This window comes from Coturnix japonica, chromosome 4 (assembly GCF_001577835.2).
Source record: "Coturnix japonica isolate 7356 chromosome 4, Coturnix japonica 2.1, whole genome shotgun sequence".
In the NCBI taxonomy this organism is placed as follows: Eukaryota; Metazoa; Chordata; class Aves; order Galliformes; family Phasianidae; genus Coturnix; species Coturnix japonica.
In genome coordinates, this window is record NC_029519.1 from 8,480,595 (window position 1) to 8,497,306 (window position 16,712).

The 16,712-nt window shown below is 33.9% G+C and overlaps 1 protein-coding gene across 1 annotated transcript in view; it reads right to left on the bottom strand.

The window, feature by feature from the left end:
* The window catches only part of LOC107312666 (connector enhancer of kinase suppressor of ras 2-like), a 177,997-nt gene that overhangs the window by 41,687 nt on the left and 119,598 nt on the right, over nt 1–16,712 (bottom strand). Inside the window, exons 10-13 of the mRNA XM_032444201.1 lie at nt 13,124–13,257; nt 12,342–12,547; nt 9,565–9,566; nt 6,270–6,515 (exon numbers count right to left, since the gene is read on the bottom strand). Coding sequence (XP_032300092.1) covers nt 6,270–6,515; nt 9,565–9,566; nt 12,342–12,547; nt 13,124–13,257 — 588 coding nt within the window. The remainder of the gene's footprint in view (nt 1–6,269; nt 6,516–9,564; nt 9,567–12,341; nt 12,548–13,123; nt 13,258–16,712) is intronic.

Consider the following 16,712-nt stretch of genomic DNA (forward strand, 5'->3'; position numbering starts at 1 on the left):
CTGTCTATTGACTCCCAAAACTTCTTGCTCATTCTTTCACCTACCAACCTTCTAAGTAAAAAGTGAAAGGATATGGGCCAAGGCTCCCAGTGTGTATAGAGGAAGACTCAGAGGAGTGTCTTCAGAGTACTGCAGCTGGTTTCCTGCATACTGATCTTTTGGTCATTAACAACAGGTGGTGATATGTGTATCACAAGGAAGATGAGTTCACACACTTGCAGTTTGTGCATTCTTCTGGATGAAGAATATTCCAGTTATAGTAGAAATAATGTCAGTTTAATATTAATCAGCATGTGCTGAATCAGATCAATCCAAATGGCTGTTAATTTACCCTTAAAGTACATCAAGAAGATCATAAATATTTCTTCAAAAAATTAATAAAAATAAATTCATCTGCCTGAATAACATAAGACAGTAAATCTTATCTCTACTGTGACTTTCTGAAGGTGGAAGACTCTAGATTGCTTCAAAAATTGCAGCTTATGTATGAGAATGCAGCAAGTTAGGAATGCTTCATCTGCAATCTTCTATTAACAGTTAGTAGTAGTTCATTTGAACATTGTAGAATGACAATCTGTGCTAACACAGCAGAATTATTTACAGAAATGTGTTGTATACCTACCTGCATAAAGATAGCCTTGTGTATTAGGCTGCTTTTACTGTATCTCAGACTTTGGATAGTGTTAATAAATTAGGAAAACTTTTCTTAATAATTTATTTCCCCCAGCAACACCAGACACTTTAAGAATAGGGAAGGGAACCAGAGCAAGCAGCTCCTATTTGTCTGGAGAGCAAGGCAGCAAAGAGCAGATACAGGGAAAGTCTACCCCTGTATAAACAAGTGCTAAAGATGTTGGAAATGCTGAGCTACAGGATCACCATCAAGGCTTACACTATGAGAAGCAGCAGACATGCAGTGCACAACAGGAGTATAAATGGAAGGTGATACTGTAAATTGCCTTTTCTATTTGGAGTTATGTTTATAGATTATGAAGAGAGGTCCATTTACAGAATTATGTTTGAAGAGAACTGCAAATAAATATATAATTGGATATTCATATTTTAAGGTGGGTCCTCACAGCACCAGTTAGGTACTTGTCAGTTTAAGCTTCCAGGGATACAGTTAAGATACAGAGATACAGTACAAATGCATAGTAATCTTATCATGCAATCACTAAAAATGGACAGAATCAGTCTGAAGCTACAGAACCTAGAAAAACTCGTATTAGTTTCTCTGATCTTCTATGTTCCTTGCAGTGATAGACTTAACATACTAAGAAAGAAGAGAAAGAGCATTTTCCACCTTTCAGATGCTCAAAAAGAAAAGATAGAAGTTACCTGTGAAGAAACTCATTTTTGGACAGTTAACAGGCTTTTTTTTTTTTTTTTTTTTTTCTTCTTCTTGCAACAACAGAAGGCAAGAAATAAAACATAAGTATTTTCCCTATGAAATTGGCAATAGAAGAGTCCTTCTTCAGTTATACGGAGCTGAATACATATGATTCTCCCAGATTACCTTATTGTATTTATCATAGTAGAACACAGACTGCTCATCATCCAGAATAACATCTGGAACATCTGGCACATCCCAGCAAGCATGCATTACAGAAAAAAAGAGGATCTGCATTGTTTCTGCATACGTTTTAGTTCTCAGCATGTACCACTAAATTTTATGTCTTTTGTGGAGCTGCCTTCTGCAGTTCCAAGAACAGTCAGATAGCATTTACATTATTCAGTGCTGAAAAAAGGCGAAAACTGCCAACTTTGTGTCATCAGCAGCAAGAAATTAAATAGCAAGTTTAGCAATCACTGTGAAACAGTGACTAATCCCACACTACTATAATGCTTCAAATTATCTTTAAAATGGTTCTACTGCTGTAATATTCCCAATGACTACCCTATTGCAGCCGTTATTTGCTTTACTAAGTAGAGAAAGCTGTATTGAAAGAATATATCGTAAAAGTTGTTAAAAATTTGCCTTTTACACGAAATTTTAATTCACAAAAAAATTAAATGATTTAACAATTTCTCAATGTATACTGCAAGACAAAATTCTCAGCTACTTTGTAGACAACAGTCCAGGACATCAGTAGCCCAGGCTATCATCAAACAGTACAGATAAGCACTCATTAACTTACATGAGAATTCATTGTAGTACCCAAAGGACTGAATTTCAGAGCTTCAGAGGGAACTGCAAATTTGAAGCATTAAAACCATGAAGTTGGACAATATATCAGTTTTCAGATTGAGTATGGACTAAAAACTCCATTGTTTCTTTTAGACAAGATGAGGTTCCCACAGTGTGGAGTGGAACTGAGCAGCAGAAAATGTACAGTTTGATAGAGATCTAAAAAATTCCGAGCAGAAAACTTTCCATACAGAAAATGTTCTCACTTCAAGACTTTTGGCCCTTTGGTTTATGGAGAAAAAAATATGAAAAGAAAAATGTATTTTGTATTTTTATTTATTTATTTATTTATTACTGTGCCCAAGTCCTAATTGCTAAATTAATTTGGTTCTGAATGAAACCTGATAATACAAAATATATTTATATATTGAAATTTCACTTCCATTCTTATAAGTGCAGAGTGTATTACAATGGTACATTTCAGCAATGCTATTATGTATATAAAATTTTGTGATATTTACATATGCTTTACTATTTATGTTTAAACTGGTAAAAATGTCCCTACAGAAGAGGATTAGTTAAAAAATGAAGTTATGTTCTAAGAAGTAATTTATCATAAATTATAATTGTTAATTGTAACTCACGTTACCTCAGATTCTATGATGTGCATCACAGAACTGCCTATCAACAAAGTTAGCAATAAATATATAGTGAAATGTGCAGTGTTTCCTATTAGTAATATGGCTTTGTGAATCGTTTTATCTGCTGGGCAAACTGCCCATATTACACTACCTATATATCCATTTTACATAGTAATTCTGCATCCTCACTTCAACTTGTGAAATCAGTCTGATTGTTTACTTTTAGGTTCTAAATCCACATTACTTCCAAAGCATTAATATAATTCTGCAAATATGCGATTACCCATTTTGTATTACTCCTTACATCTATGTCTGGTAATCTGAACTCCTTTTTTTTCTTTTAAATGTGTCTGTATTTGTGTAATTATGCTTCTCGAGTTTCTCTTTTTATCATGCTGCATTTGTTTGCTCACAAGACACAATCATCTTTACTAAGGGAAGGTGATGAAGATCTTGTCTTTCATTATTATCTCTATTTTCCAAAGCATTTGCTTGGACCAAAGTTTTGATCTCTATCCTGAAATTCTGTATATATATCAAACATAGAGGAATTCATGGAAATTTGATTACAAAACTTCTGTGGTTTTGACTTTCTTAAGAAAACAAACTGCTTCTGTCTCCTTCCTCCCATCATCCAAGAAGAAGCAAAACACAAGAAATTAATTGGAAGATTAAGATGATCTCAAAAAAATGATTATAAAAGGAAAAAAAAAAAGGAATTAGTACCAGCTGCTTTACAGTAATTTGGTTAGGTAAAGCTTTGAAATGTCACCTTTTAAGTCTTACTTTAAATTCTCAATTGAATAAAATCTCATCACCTAAATAAGTAAATATACTGAAATACTGATAAATATATGTATATAAATACATAAAAGAAATTAGATGATTCTAGACAGAAATATATCTTTCCCTCCCTGTCAAAATGCCATTAAATGTTTTTTGATACTTAAAATTTTCATTCTGAGTAGATATTTTCCACAATTTTTTGCTTCACTTTTCAGAATTCTTTCTTTCAGAAAGACTTTGTTCATAAAAATGATCCTAAACTGGCAAGAACCCAGAAGACCCATGTCAGCAACTACTGTATATTTGTTGACTCAGTTCCTCTTGTATATTTATAAGGCAGTTCACCAAGTGCTTGAGATATTTTGATTCCTTTGACTCTCTCCTGAAGAACTGTAAAGTTGTGACTCAAATGTTCTAAACACTTAGGCTGATAGAAGAATTTACACCACTGTGTCTACCAAGGACTGTCTTCCAGGTGTGCAGTTACCACATATTATAATTGACCTTATGTGACTGGTACTGAACTGTCTTTTAGGGTACACCAACCACTGCATGTGATGACTGGATGAGGAGCTATGAGATATGGTTTAGTGGCTCGCTGTAGCTACAGTAATGGGAGGATGGTTGGACTAGATGATCTTGTAGGTCCTTTCCAACCTCGTGATTCCATGATTCTATGATTCTATTATTATGTTATGTGCTCCCATGATAAAGCCTTTTTTAAAATTCAGTTTCCATAACATTCAAACCCTTTATAGCTGACATATAATGTTCTTAGATTACGTTTTCATACTTCTGTTATCCTGCAATATCATATTAATAATTTAGTATCTTTGTTTAAAAATGATACTGTTCTTTTAATACAGAATGAAAGTGACAGCCTAAGAATTCTGCTCCTTGTCAGCTTGACCTACAAACAGAAAAAAATGATCACTACTAATTTATAACTGCATATTATACTATGGCAATTTTCAAAATGAAATGAGACTTCTGTGATGTGTTTTATTGTTGTTGTTGTTGTTTGTGTGGGTTTTTTTTGGCAATATGATTGGCAAATTGCTGTTCAGAACACAACCTTTATAAGACTGTATAAGAAAAAGTGTGAATATGTGGTACATTAGCCTTAAACAGAAATGCCTTGAGGTTGCTTTGGTGATTATAAACGGTCTGACAACAGGCCTGCCTCTGGGAACCAAACCAGCAACTATCATTATTTAAAACTCAGCTGGCAATTTACCCCACATAACCCATTTCCCTTTCTACAGAAGTCAGGTGAGTCAAGAGACGATCCAAAAACTCAAGTAAACCGGTTGAAAGATTGGAGATTCTACAGAGAAACATTTGCAGAGTTATGACATGCTGTTCTGTTGTTTTATTTTTGCAGATTTGCACAATGATTTTCTCACTCCTAACAAACTCAATGATAGTTTTTTTCTCTGGATTTGAAATCCTTTTTCTTTGACTCTGAGATCACAGTAACCTGTATAAGAGTTTAAGGATGTAAGAAACAACTGCCAATAAACAATCATATATTTTGGTTTATAAGCTACTTGACTTTCTCCAAAGTTGGGGAAACTCCATGTTTTTTGAAAATGCTAAGTCCCATTGGCATAGGAAAAGGAAACTTACATTTTCCTCAAGAGAAAAGGAAAATATCTGATCTTCAGACTATCAAATGCTGGCAGCTTGCAGGAAACAGAGATGAATGGCAGGCTATGTTTGAATGTATCCCCTTAGGCAAAGCTTACTCACCTCTCAGGCTTGATGAAACTACAATAATTTCCCAAGATTTTGCTTAGGGAGAGAAACACTAGCAGAGATCCTAAATGCAAAAGAGTATTGAGAAACTAAATATAAATGCATCCTAAGAAAACCACGCTGATTGTGGGGAGGAAATCTGCTCTCTTTTAGTAAAACTTCCTTGAATACATTAAGGTTTGAGCCCCAAAACCTTTGAAGATACCACTCTGTGTCAAAAGAATGGAGTGGTCTGCTCCCAAATGGCAGGACCATGAATAAAGAAGGCAAGATACACATATAAAGTATGAACAATGAAAACTGATCTCTGAAAGGCTATTCCTTATTTCTAGTCACCTAAAGCAACACCAGAATTCTGTACTAGCTGACAGTTGTGGGAACTTTTTCATTGTAGTTATGAGAACTGGCTGTTCATCTGGGAGATACAATTATTCCAGATTTATTGCTTCCAGTCTAGTGACAACCCACAATTTTCACTCCAAAATGTTTTCTGTATCATTAAAATAAACAAATTCACATTACTGGATGGTGGCCATGGTATCACAGTATAAATAAACAATAACTCCATTAAGCTCAAGTCTGTTCTTAGAAGACATACTGACTAAATTAGATATATGGTAACTTTAAGTAATCTATAATTATTATCAGAGCTTGAGATCCCTATGAATCATTAAAAAAAAAAAAAAAAAAAAGTCAAATGCACTGTTTTACTTAAAGCATCTCATACCCAGTGGTGCTTGCCATGCATTTTTCCATCGGTCTAGACTATTCTTATGTGAAAGCTATCTTGATGTGAGCATTAGGAATATTCTTGGACCATAAAATGCAAAATTAAAATGCAAAGTAAAAGAATATGTGTTTATATCTTATCAGTCCTTAAAGGAAAATAATGTTTTTCCATGTAATAAATAAAATCAATAATTAAAAACTAAATAGCATTTTTGTTATGTACTTACATGGTAAAGTGGAACTGTATTGTTTTCTGCTAGTGCGAAATTCAAGATATCTTGCTGTCCAGGTTCAAGCCTAACGTTAATGGTAGATGTCAACACAGAAGGACTGATAGGGTAGTTTGGACTGCTTGCGCTTTTGCCTTTTTTTCTTGACCTACGACCTGTGTCCCTTTTGCTGTCTTTCTGTGTCAAAGGTTCTTCTTGGATTACCAATATCTTATCATCACTCAGGTACCGCAGAAGTGAATTCTCAGAGTCAGTGGTTGGATGGAAAAAAAAGTGAAAAGAAATACAAGTGAGACAAAACAGAGATTTTCATTCCTACAGTCAGAAATCGTAAGGCAAGTTACCAGCTAAATATAAAACTTTGTTTTCCTTTAAGACAAGTTTATTTTAATCTGACGCAAGTTTACAATAAATATTGCTCTATGATGTTTCAAACATATAGCTTGTTTCAATTGAATGTAATATGAAGTGTGTTTAAGCACAAGGGAAATACAACACAGCTGATTTTTTCAGTTTTTACACTTACACAAAGTATTGGCTGTCATAAAGAACAATCTTAATTAAATGTGTAGTGTTCCACTAAAGAACAAAACAATACAATTAAATGAAATGCAAAACTTCGCTTTTTTTTTTTTTTTTTTTTTGGGCATAATTTTTTTTTTATTTTTTTTTTTTTTTTTTTTTTTTTTTCCCCATTAAAAAAAAAGACACGATAGTTAGAGATGAGATGTGGAAAGGAGCCTTTTAAAAATCTATTTTTCATTTGTTAACAAATCCTGGAATCTAGGAATTCAATCCTAAGTCTTCAAAGCACATCAGTCTGTGCATTCTTCCTCAGACTGAAAATCAGTCTCTCATCTCAGTGACAGAGTTGCTGAACACCATGTGTTCAGGACTACAGAACTATTTAAAGGGAAGCCATTTACATATAAGCTTGGTTAAAGAAAAATCACCTGTATTTAGAAAGGACATATGGACTGGTCCTAGTAGATAGAATTAACACCAGACTTAACATTATCATTAAAATCTACAACAGTATAAACATACAAAATGATTTACAGTGTGGGTAAGGTCCCATTAAGTTAGGGATAATTACACAAATAACAAGTGGAGTTGAACTAGAGTACAGTCATGTATGCCATCCTCGACAGTGTTAACAAATGACATTACTTTTCATGCAATGCAGTCTTTAAAACACACAGCATGAATGCTGGGAATTCTTTCCAGGGTACATCACATGCATGTCACATGTCTTTGTAATTAGTTTATACACATACACACTTCTAATCTTTATGCACCTAATTCCTGAGTCAGTGTTATTTTTACAGAATTTTACATGCCATTTTGAATGAAAGTTTTGATTTAAAAACGTACTTTGGTTACAACAATTTGAACTGAATGGCATCCATGATTATTCTGCCTAGGTTTAAATATCTCCTCTACTGAAGAATCTCCACAAACTTCTGCAATGTCTCACTGCCTTCACTATTGTGTTCCCAAATATACCCTAGTCATTTGGCCACAAAGCAGAACATAGCACCGATCTCATGGCAATATTAGATAGACTGTACTTCTAATAATTTAAGATTTACCTTAAAAAAAAAAACTTTAGTTTTGTAAACTAAATCTCATATTTTCTTAGTAATTACTGAAAAGGCTTATGCTTTCCATTTCCTACTGGTTTCTTGCTCCTACAGATAATTCTGTTTTGTTTTGCATAGTTTAAATTTAACCTGACCTTTTCAAAGGAATGCTCATTTATGCTCACCTGTCAGCCACAACAGTGACATCTTTACAGGCAACATCTTTAATCTAAGCAAGCTTTACAGAAGAATCTTCACTGAAAAATAGTTTTTAATCAACAGAACATGTACCTAACCTAGTTTTTGAAGTTTCAAGTGTGGATTTCACCATATACTTCCAAGTGTTCAAATTAAATCTGCTTTTTAAATCAAATTATTATTTGAAACATTCTAAAAATGACAGTTAACTTAAAAGATAAACAAGTATCATTAATTGGAAAATGTTAATATTTCAAGTTCTTTCTGAAATCAATTTTACAAACCTAAAGTTTAGGACCGAAAACACAGGAATAATTACATTCCTTGTAAAACAGTTTGATAGAATACGTTTGTAGTTGTGTTTATTAAAGTTATTTTAATAGGAAATGTACTTTTTGTTTTGTTTTGTTGTTCTATTTCAGAATGAAGAGAATCATCAAAAGAACAGAAATTAGATCAAAAGGAAAGTCCTATTCTCAAATCTTAATTCTTATCACTTATTTCACAGAATGGTAAGGATCAAGAACTGATTGATATTAGCACATATCTTACAGCCTTTTTTTCCCCCCCTTTGGTGTTTATCTGTCATTCTACTAAAAGTAAAAGCCTTGTACTGATACACACTGTACCAGCACAGTCTATTTTCTGTGGCAATCAAGAAAACTAAGTTTAGTTACTGTGATGATGTCTTCGTGGGAAAAAGAAACCTTGAGGAATAGCAGAGAAAAAAAAAGAGAGAAAGAGGGAAAGAGAGAAAAAGAGAGAAAGAGAGAAAGAGAGAAAGAGAGAAAAAGAGAGAAAGAGAGAAAGAGAGAAAGAGAGAAAGAGAGAAAGAGAGAAAGAGGGAGAAAAGAGAGAAAAAGAGAGAAGGAAACTCACCACGGCTTCCTCTCTTGTAGATGTTTTGTTCTTTTGACTCCCCTATCCAACTGTAGTCAGTCGGCATTGAAACAGGTCTCTTAAATCACCTGAAGCAAATCAAGGTGAACCCAATATAATTTTCTGAAGATCAGAAATAGCAGTCTGTAGAATGAGTAATGCCTGCACAGTAGAGGCGTGACATAACCCTTCAGAGCAAACCTTTTTATCAGCACCTATGCATTATTGAACTACAGCATTCTGAATCAGGTTGAAACAAACCGCAAGGATGCAAGATTGCAGTCCTCTCCACGTATATAGAGGAAGGTACCAATGATTTTGGTGAAATTACTTATAGACTTCAAGTACTTCTAAGTTCTTTTCCAGAAAAAAAAATTTGATCACTCATTAAATAGATCTTTTGGAATAAATTAAAATAAAATAAAATAAAATAAAATAAAATAAAATAAAATAAAATTAAAGTGGCTAATTTAGAATCATAGAATCACCAAGGTTGCAAGGACCTCTAAGATCATCCAGTCCAACTGTTCACATATCACCAATATTTCCCACTAAACCACATCCCTCAGTACAACATTCAAACACTTTTTGAACACCTCCAGGGATGGTGACTCCTCCACCTCCCTGGGCACTTCTGACCACCCTCTCTCCTGAAGCATTTTTTGATATCCAACCTGAATCTCCCCTTGTGCAACATGAGGCCATTGCCTCTAGTCTTATCATTGGTGGCATGGGAAGAAGAGGCCAATGCCCACCTCATCACAGCCTCCCTTCAGGGAGCTGTAGAGAGCCTTAGTAAAGCTAGAAAGATCATTATTAAAACTACAACATGATATATCTATCAGTTAAACAGTACAACCTATCTGAGCTGGAAAACCGTATGGTAAACAGTGAGACCTCAGTTTCAAGGAAGATTAATTTCAAATGCCTTGAAAACAAGTGTGGACGGAGTGTGGTTTGCTAATAACAACAAAGATTTGAACGTTAGAATTTTAATCAAAGTGATTTTATGGCTATATGGTTGTGAGTTATTCATGTATGTTATTCATTCCCCACTTTGGTATCAGAAGAACATCAATAGCAGAACATTAAACTTGGAATACTACAAAAACTGACCATAAAGCACTTTGGCCTTTTTTGGTGCATTTGTATCACAAAACAAAAGACAGACAGCTTTAAATTATTGGTTAAGTTTTGCATGACCCATAAAATCACATGTGCCAGCTGACAATTACAATCAGTACACAAAAAAGTCAACAAGACGAGAATTTGAATAGGAATGCACATAGCAAATTGAAATTAACAGAAAAACATGGCAGCTTTTCTGCTCAAGAGAAGAAAAGGCTGAAACCCTGATGACATCTGTAGCACATAAATCCCAGATGACACAGAATAAACATTGAAGGTGGGAACTTAGGATGGGAAAGACACACAAATGAAGAAAAAAAGTGATTCTGCATACATAAATTGTAAGTTCTTTCCCAAATAAATGCAACCTATGAACTTGTTTTACAACTGTAACTTGAATACTAATAAGACAACAGGAAAATTACTGTGTATAACAGTAGAAATTGAAGAAAACAATACTGATTACAATACCTTGGTCTCTAACAGAAACAGGAAAGATTTGATATGCTTTGCTACAGGATCTCTAAATGCAGGAACTCTGTTAGAGTCAAGATTAATATTAGATAATAAGCCTTAAAAAAAACCAAAATGCACTCCAACCATGATAAATATGAATTTAATTTTCACAAGTGTTATGAAAAGAGGAGCTTGTTTGCCTCCATGGACTTTGCATACATTATCAGTATTGAGGGTCTCATTTTCCTGTATAGTCTTCCATCTACCACCAGCTGCAACATAAACTGATTTCTGATAATCACTTTATTTCTGGCAAATCCCTGGCAGGAATTTTTCAGCTGCAGTTTGTGTGAGTTCTAGCAATAATGAAAGCATCTGTTCAACCATGAAAGACTTCAAAAGTCTCATTTTTTCCTGTTTTGCCCATGGCTATTTGGTTCCAGCATCAGACACATGCTTCATAGATTCACCAGAAATCCTGTCTTTCGACATAGACATACAGTCACTCTGATGAATCAAATGTACATCTTCAAGTCAGAAAGTAAAAACGTACACTATTACAGAACAACATTTGGAACTGCTGGTAATTATCAGTTTAATTTAACCTGTTGTTTTTTAAAAAAACTTTGGCTTAACAAAAGCAAAAAAAGAAAAAAAATCCTATGGTTTACAACCATATTCTTCCTAGATTTTAGAACACTGTCACAAAGTTGGAGAAAATCAGACAGAACTCTCCATTTTAAAACCAGGAAATTTGCATACTATTATGATTAGGCACAGATCCCAGTATTTTAAACTTGAAGTCATTATGTAGCAGGATCCTATGAAAGCATGCCAAATTCATCCATCTGCTTCCAATTGTAATCACAGTTAATATTTCTCTTTCATTCTAATTTTATTATAAAATGATGTTGCTTATCAGGGAGATAAATACAATGTTACTGCATTTAAGATGGTGCACTGCTCCTCAGTGTTAACGTGGCTACAGCCCTCTCAAGCAATGAGTAGATGGCTGTAGAAGTTACTAAAAATATTCTATGTAGAACAAAAAACAGTTAAAATTTTATCAAAGAGGAAGAAGCTATCTTTGGGGTTTTTAACAAAATGAGAGAAAGGAAAAAAAAAGGCACCAGAGTTGGTGGATGTAGTACTTATTGATGGCGTCATAAATATTTGACAAAAGATGGAACCTAGCCTTAGGGAACATTATGTCCAAAAGCAGACACAAAACACATGTCATTTGCATCACCAAATTCACATATAACCACAGTTTTGATTATGAGTATTTCATCTTAAAATTCTGTAATCAGTAGAATTCTGAACAACAATAACTTACTTCCCTGAAAACTGAAACACTCAAGAATGCACTCTGATATTTCAGTTGCATCATTGTAGAATTCATCAAACACCAGAAAGATCATTTTTATAGAGAAACTAAGAAAATTCTCATTTTCAACAATAACTTTACACAGATAAACACATATGCAGGCACGTACATATATAACTGTAATTATATGGGTATACATACATAAAATATTCTAGTAAGCAAAAGTTAATTGTTTTAATAGTATCAGATATTTAAACAGTCATTATTTGAAGATAATTGAATGTATTTAGAGTATTAAAATTCACTGTAGACACTATTCAAATAATTATATCTCTTCAAGATGGTGATGACTTTTCTCTGACTTCATATCTTACAGACATTTCAGAGCCAGTGGCACACCATCTAACAAAGAACAGCAGACACTTAGGGCTGTTGTAGTACTCATACTACAGTTTGTGAATCCAGGTAATTTGAAAATGTTAAAGAAATTAAGCCTACCGTGAGTGGGTGTTTTTTCTCTTCTCCGCACCCCTGCAGCTCTGCTTCTCTCATAGTCAGAGCCTGCAGGGTGGCCTTCACCTTCAATTAACGTGTAGTATTTACCACTTTCATGCTCAAGAAAATAACTTGGAGACTCAGAGCCTTTCATTCCAGACTTTCCAAACTTGCTGATGTCATCACAAGACATGATGCCAATTTCATCCCTAAAAATAGGAAACCAGAAGATTATGAGGAGATCAGCCTTTTCATGAAAAACCTAAAGTGTACCAACTGTCTATCATTAATAAATGACAAACGAATGGTAGTTGAATTTCTGCAAGTGAGAACTTTCATAAACGTGACTCAATTCAATTTCAACAAAAGTAAATTAATAAAATCATTAGATTCCATCTTAACTGCAAGATAAACATAATTAACCAAGAGTTTTCTTGCATTTGAAAGGGAGACTCAGTGAATGTTGCAATATGAGATGACAAGGGTTTCCCTTCTAGAAATACATGCTTTCAAACAAGCTGCAAGACACATAAGAGTAAGAAAGAAGACTAAATGATGAAAGACTTTTTTTTTCTAGTTTAGAAAAATCAGTTTTTGCTTAACCTGTATGAAGCTAATTCAAAGTTAAAAGCGTCTCAAAAAAATGCTATGCTGCTTAAAGTATTTCTGACTCATAATTTCACTAAATATTTAGATGAGGTTTTTTTCCAGCTTTTATTAATCTAGTGAAATTACAGGGTAAAACTTTGTTTTTCAAGACCTCAGATTCATTAGGAATTAAATACCTGGGGCCATAAAGTCCTGACATGGGAGAAAGAATGTAAACATCCTGGAGGGCTGAGTTTTCCATTTTGGAGGACATGCCCATTGTACTTGTTGGTGTTGTGGAACTGCTTGTTGGGCTGGTTGGAATTACAGGCTGCCAAAATAAAAAAACAAACAGTTAGAGAAATAAATACCTAAATAAATAAATCAGAAACATATGAATGATAAATTAAAGCTTTCTGTGATTCAAGCGACATTAAGTCAACATGCACGATTTTACAAATCACACCTTCTTTTTGAATTAACCATTTTAAAATTACTGACGACTCATACAAAAAGATGTCCATGGAAACAGCATTTCAGCAAAAAGTTCAGTGCTAGTTATAAAAGAAGCTAATGAAAGACCATTAATGAAATCAATTTAAAAGGTACCTCTTGGAAAAATCTGAGATTCAAAGTCAAACTATAATTTTTAGCTGAAGCCAAAAAATCAGCTGAGAAGAAAATTATATACATGGTTGAAATACCTTACATAAGAATCGTTACAGAAATCAGGGAAACTTTCAGTGAATGGAAGCACTCAGAATAATAATATCAATTGCTATTTATTACCAACAATTGCTTATTGTTTTTTCCCTGAAATCATAGCTGTGATGCATGCATCATGAAGATAACAAATAGTTTCACAAATAGTGACTACTATCAATTAATCTAAACAGCAAATGTGCACATGATATGTGTTTAAAGTATCACTAAAAAGTAAGTTTTTTAGGATTTAAATTTTTTTTCTTTTTTAAATTTTTAGATGATGAATTTTTCATTCAAATGTATAGGGGTGTCCAAGTCAATGGATATAGTGTCTACTAAACAAATATCCAACGCAAAGTCATATACACAAAATCTTTTTGCTGTCAATGTGCAGTTTGATATTTTCATTCAATAAATTGAAATTATTTTCATGTAGTATTATTAATCAGATAATGTATTTGAAAAATTCAATTCAAACACAAAATGGTGCTTGAATAGTTACAATTAGTTTTCTAACATGAAAACTTTGAAGACTAATGGTAATATTTTTCTGAACAGAAAGCTTTCATTCTTCCAGAGATAAACACTGAAAATATATTTATGTCATTCAACAAGTCTAAGCTGTTTTAAATATCAGCAAAGGTTATCTTTCCATGAGAAAATCAGACTGCATAGGGGTCTTCTCTCTTATTGTTAATTCTCTCTTATTTAGTCCAATGTCTGTGTTTATCTTTTATTTCATAAATACAAATAATTAAAAAATTACTGCCAAAGATAAGCAACAATCATGACTGACTTTCTAATTTCTTGTCTGAAGATTAAGGACTGGTGCAGTCTGCACTATTAGCTGCTGCATTCAGTATACCATCAGTATTTCAACAGTTATCACAGAATCGTAGGGGTTGGAAGGGACCTCCAGAGATCATGGTGTCCAACCCCCCTGCCAAAGCAGGTTCCCTACACCAGGTCACAAAGGTAGGCGTCCAGGCGGGTCCTGAATATCTCCAAAGAAGGAGACTCCTCAACCCCCCTGGGCAGCCTGTTCCAGTTCTCCATTACCCTCACCATTAAGAAGTTCTTGCGCACATTCGTGATGAACTTCCTATGCTCCAGTTTCTAGTTATGGTGTGGCAGTAGCAGTAAAGAGACTAAACAGCAAATATTTCAGTAATCATACAACTTACCTGCAGTTGGATACCTAGTTTTACAATATCACCATTGGAGACTGACAAGTAGAAAAGGCATTTCAGACTCAGAAAAGAAAGTACCTACAAAATTCTCTAGTGAGTAATTCCCAGAAAATTAGAACTTTCTCTTTAACATTTTATTTAGTTTTTTGTTTTGTTTTTTACATTCTGAATACTGTCTATTTCCCCTTTCTTTGGCAGCAAGGAAACAGAACTGGTTTGGTTTTTTTTTCCTCATATGGTTTGTTTCCAAGGACACTAATGAATTGTACTGTGCTCTGGATTTTCTCCAACTGACTAAACTAGGTCATTTTAATAATAGCAAATTTCATCACAGCCAGGGCTATCAATTAAAAAGATGTCTTCAACTTTTTAAATTTTCTGTCTCAGGTCCAGTTAACGTTCTTAAAGTTATTTTCCTCACTCTCAGTGTGGGTGACAGGGATTGCTTGGCATAATGCATGAGAAGTCACTCATGAGCAAAAAAAAAAAAAAAAAGAAATCCCATGAAAAAGATGTTTTGTTTATAAAGAACTTCTGAAAGTTGCACACCAGGTAACTTGCTGCTAGCTATTCGTAATTTCTAACAAGAACAGCTCATTATAGGTAGGATAATTAAGCAATGCTTAAATATCAGAATGAAAATAAAACATAAATTCAATGCTCATCAGAAGTAAACAATTGCTCGCCAAATGGAAAAATTCAAACTGTTTTGGAAACAAATACATTGTTATGACTCTGAGTGTGTTTTGAAAATATTGGGGATAATTACATACTGTGTCTATTTCAAAAGTGCTGTTCAAAACAATAAATATATGGCTTCAGTGTATGCTGCAAAAAACAGCAGGGCTAGATCCAGGAAGCTGGTGAAGCCCAGTAATACAGGAAGAAGAGGCTTGAACATGGACATCCCTTACCTTTTGAGGGGATTTGATGATTAAGGATGGGGCACTGGGACTCTGCTTTCTCCCTTGAAGGAATAAACTCAATCCCCAGAATTCCCCTGATGGGTGAATTCACAGAAAACACACAGGCGTCACTCTTCTATATGGATTGTCTGTGGTAAGGGAAAATTGGGCTTTGTAACTGTGTAGCACCCTATGGATTCCTGTAGTGTGTCATTTTTGTCAGAACAGATTCATTCACGCCAGCGATATGGATAACTAATTGTTATTTGACAAGCTGCTATTCAGAAAGGTTGAATGTTCAACAATAAGAATACTACTCCTCCTAAGTATGAAACAAAATCTTAATACTATTACTACACCAGTCTTTATCACATACTGGCAAGTCAGTATGGCTGTGCTGTGAAACAGCTGGTACACTCACAGTATGTTCGTGTCTTGTGGATTTATAAATTTTTGATAGTTGAAATATACAGCTTTTTTGATTTCCATGTTCATCTAAGCAGAGCTTCTTTGGCTCTAAAAGCATCTCTTCTCATAATGTTACAGAATCTTTCTTTTGTTTAAATTTTATTATGTATTTATTATCTACTTAAGATCTGAAATGAGTTCCTTAGCTAGAATTATTTGGAAGATACCTATTAAGTCTCAGGGCATGGCATGCATTTTTGAATACGTAAGAATTATTAGAAAACTGTCAGTGTTGAAAAGCTTTATTACTCACATCACCAACTGGCAGATTCTATAGCTCAAGCAAAATAACAAAATGTTTAGTGTTCTGGGTCAAGTACTTGTAACAGGAAGAATCATTCTCATTAGAAAATTTCTAGGAATAAAAAGAAAAAATACAATAAATCCTTGAACTGAATGAAATGGCTGGAAGCTCACTTTTTTCTTTAAAAAAAAAAAAAAGATACAAACAAACAAACAGAACCCAATTTGTCATTGCAGATGAAAGAACTGTTGAGTGGAAGAGTTATCAAAGAATT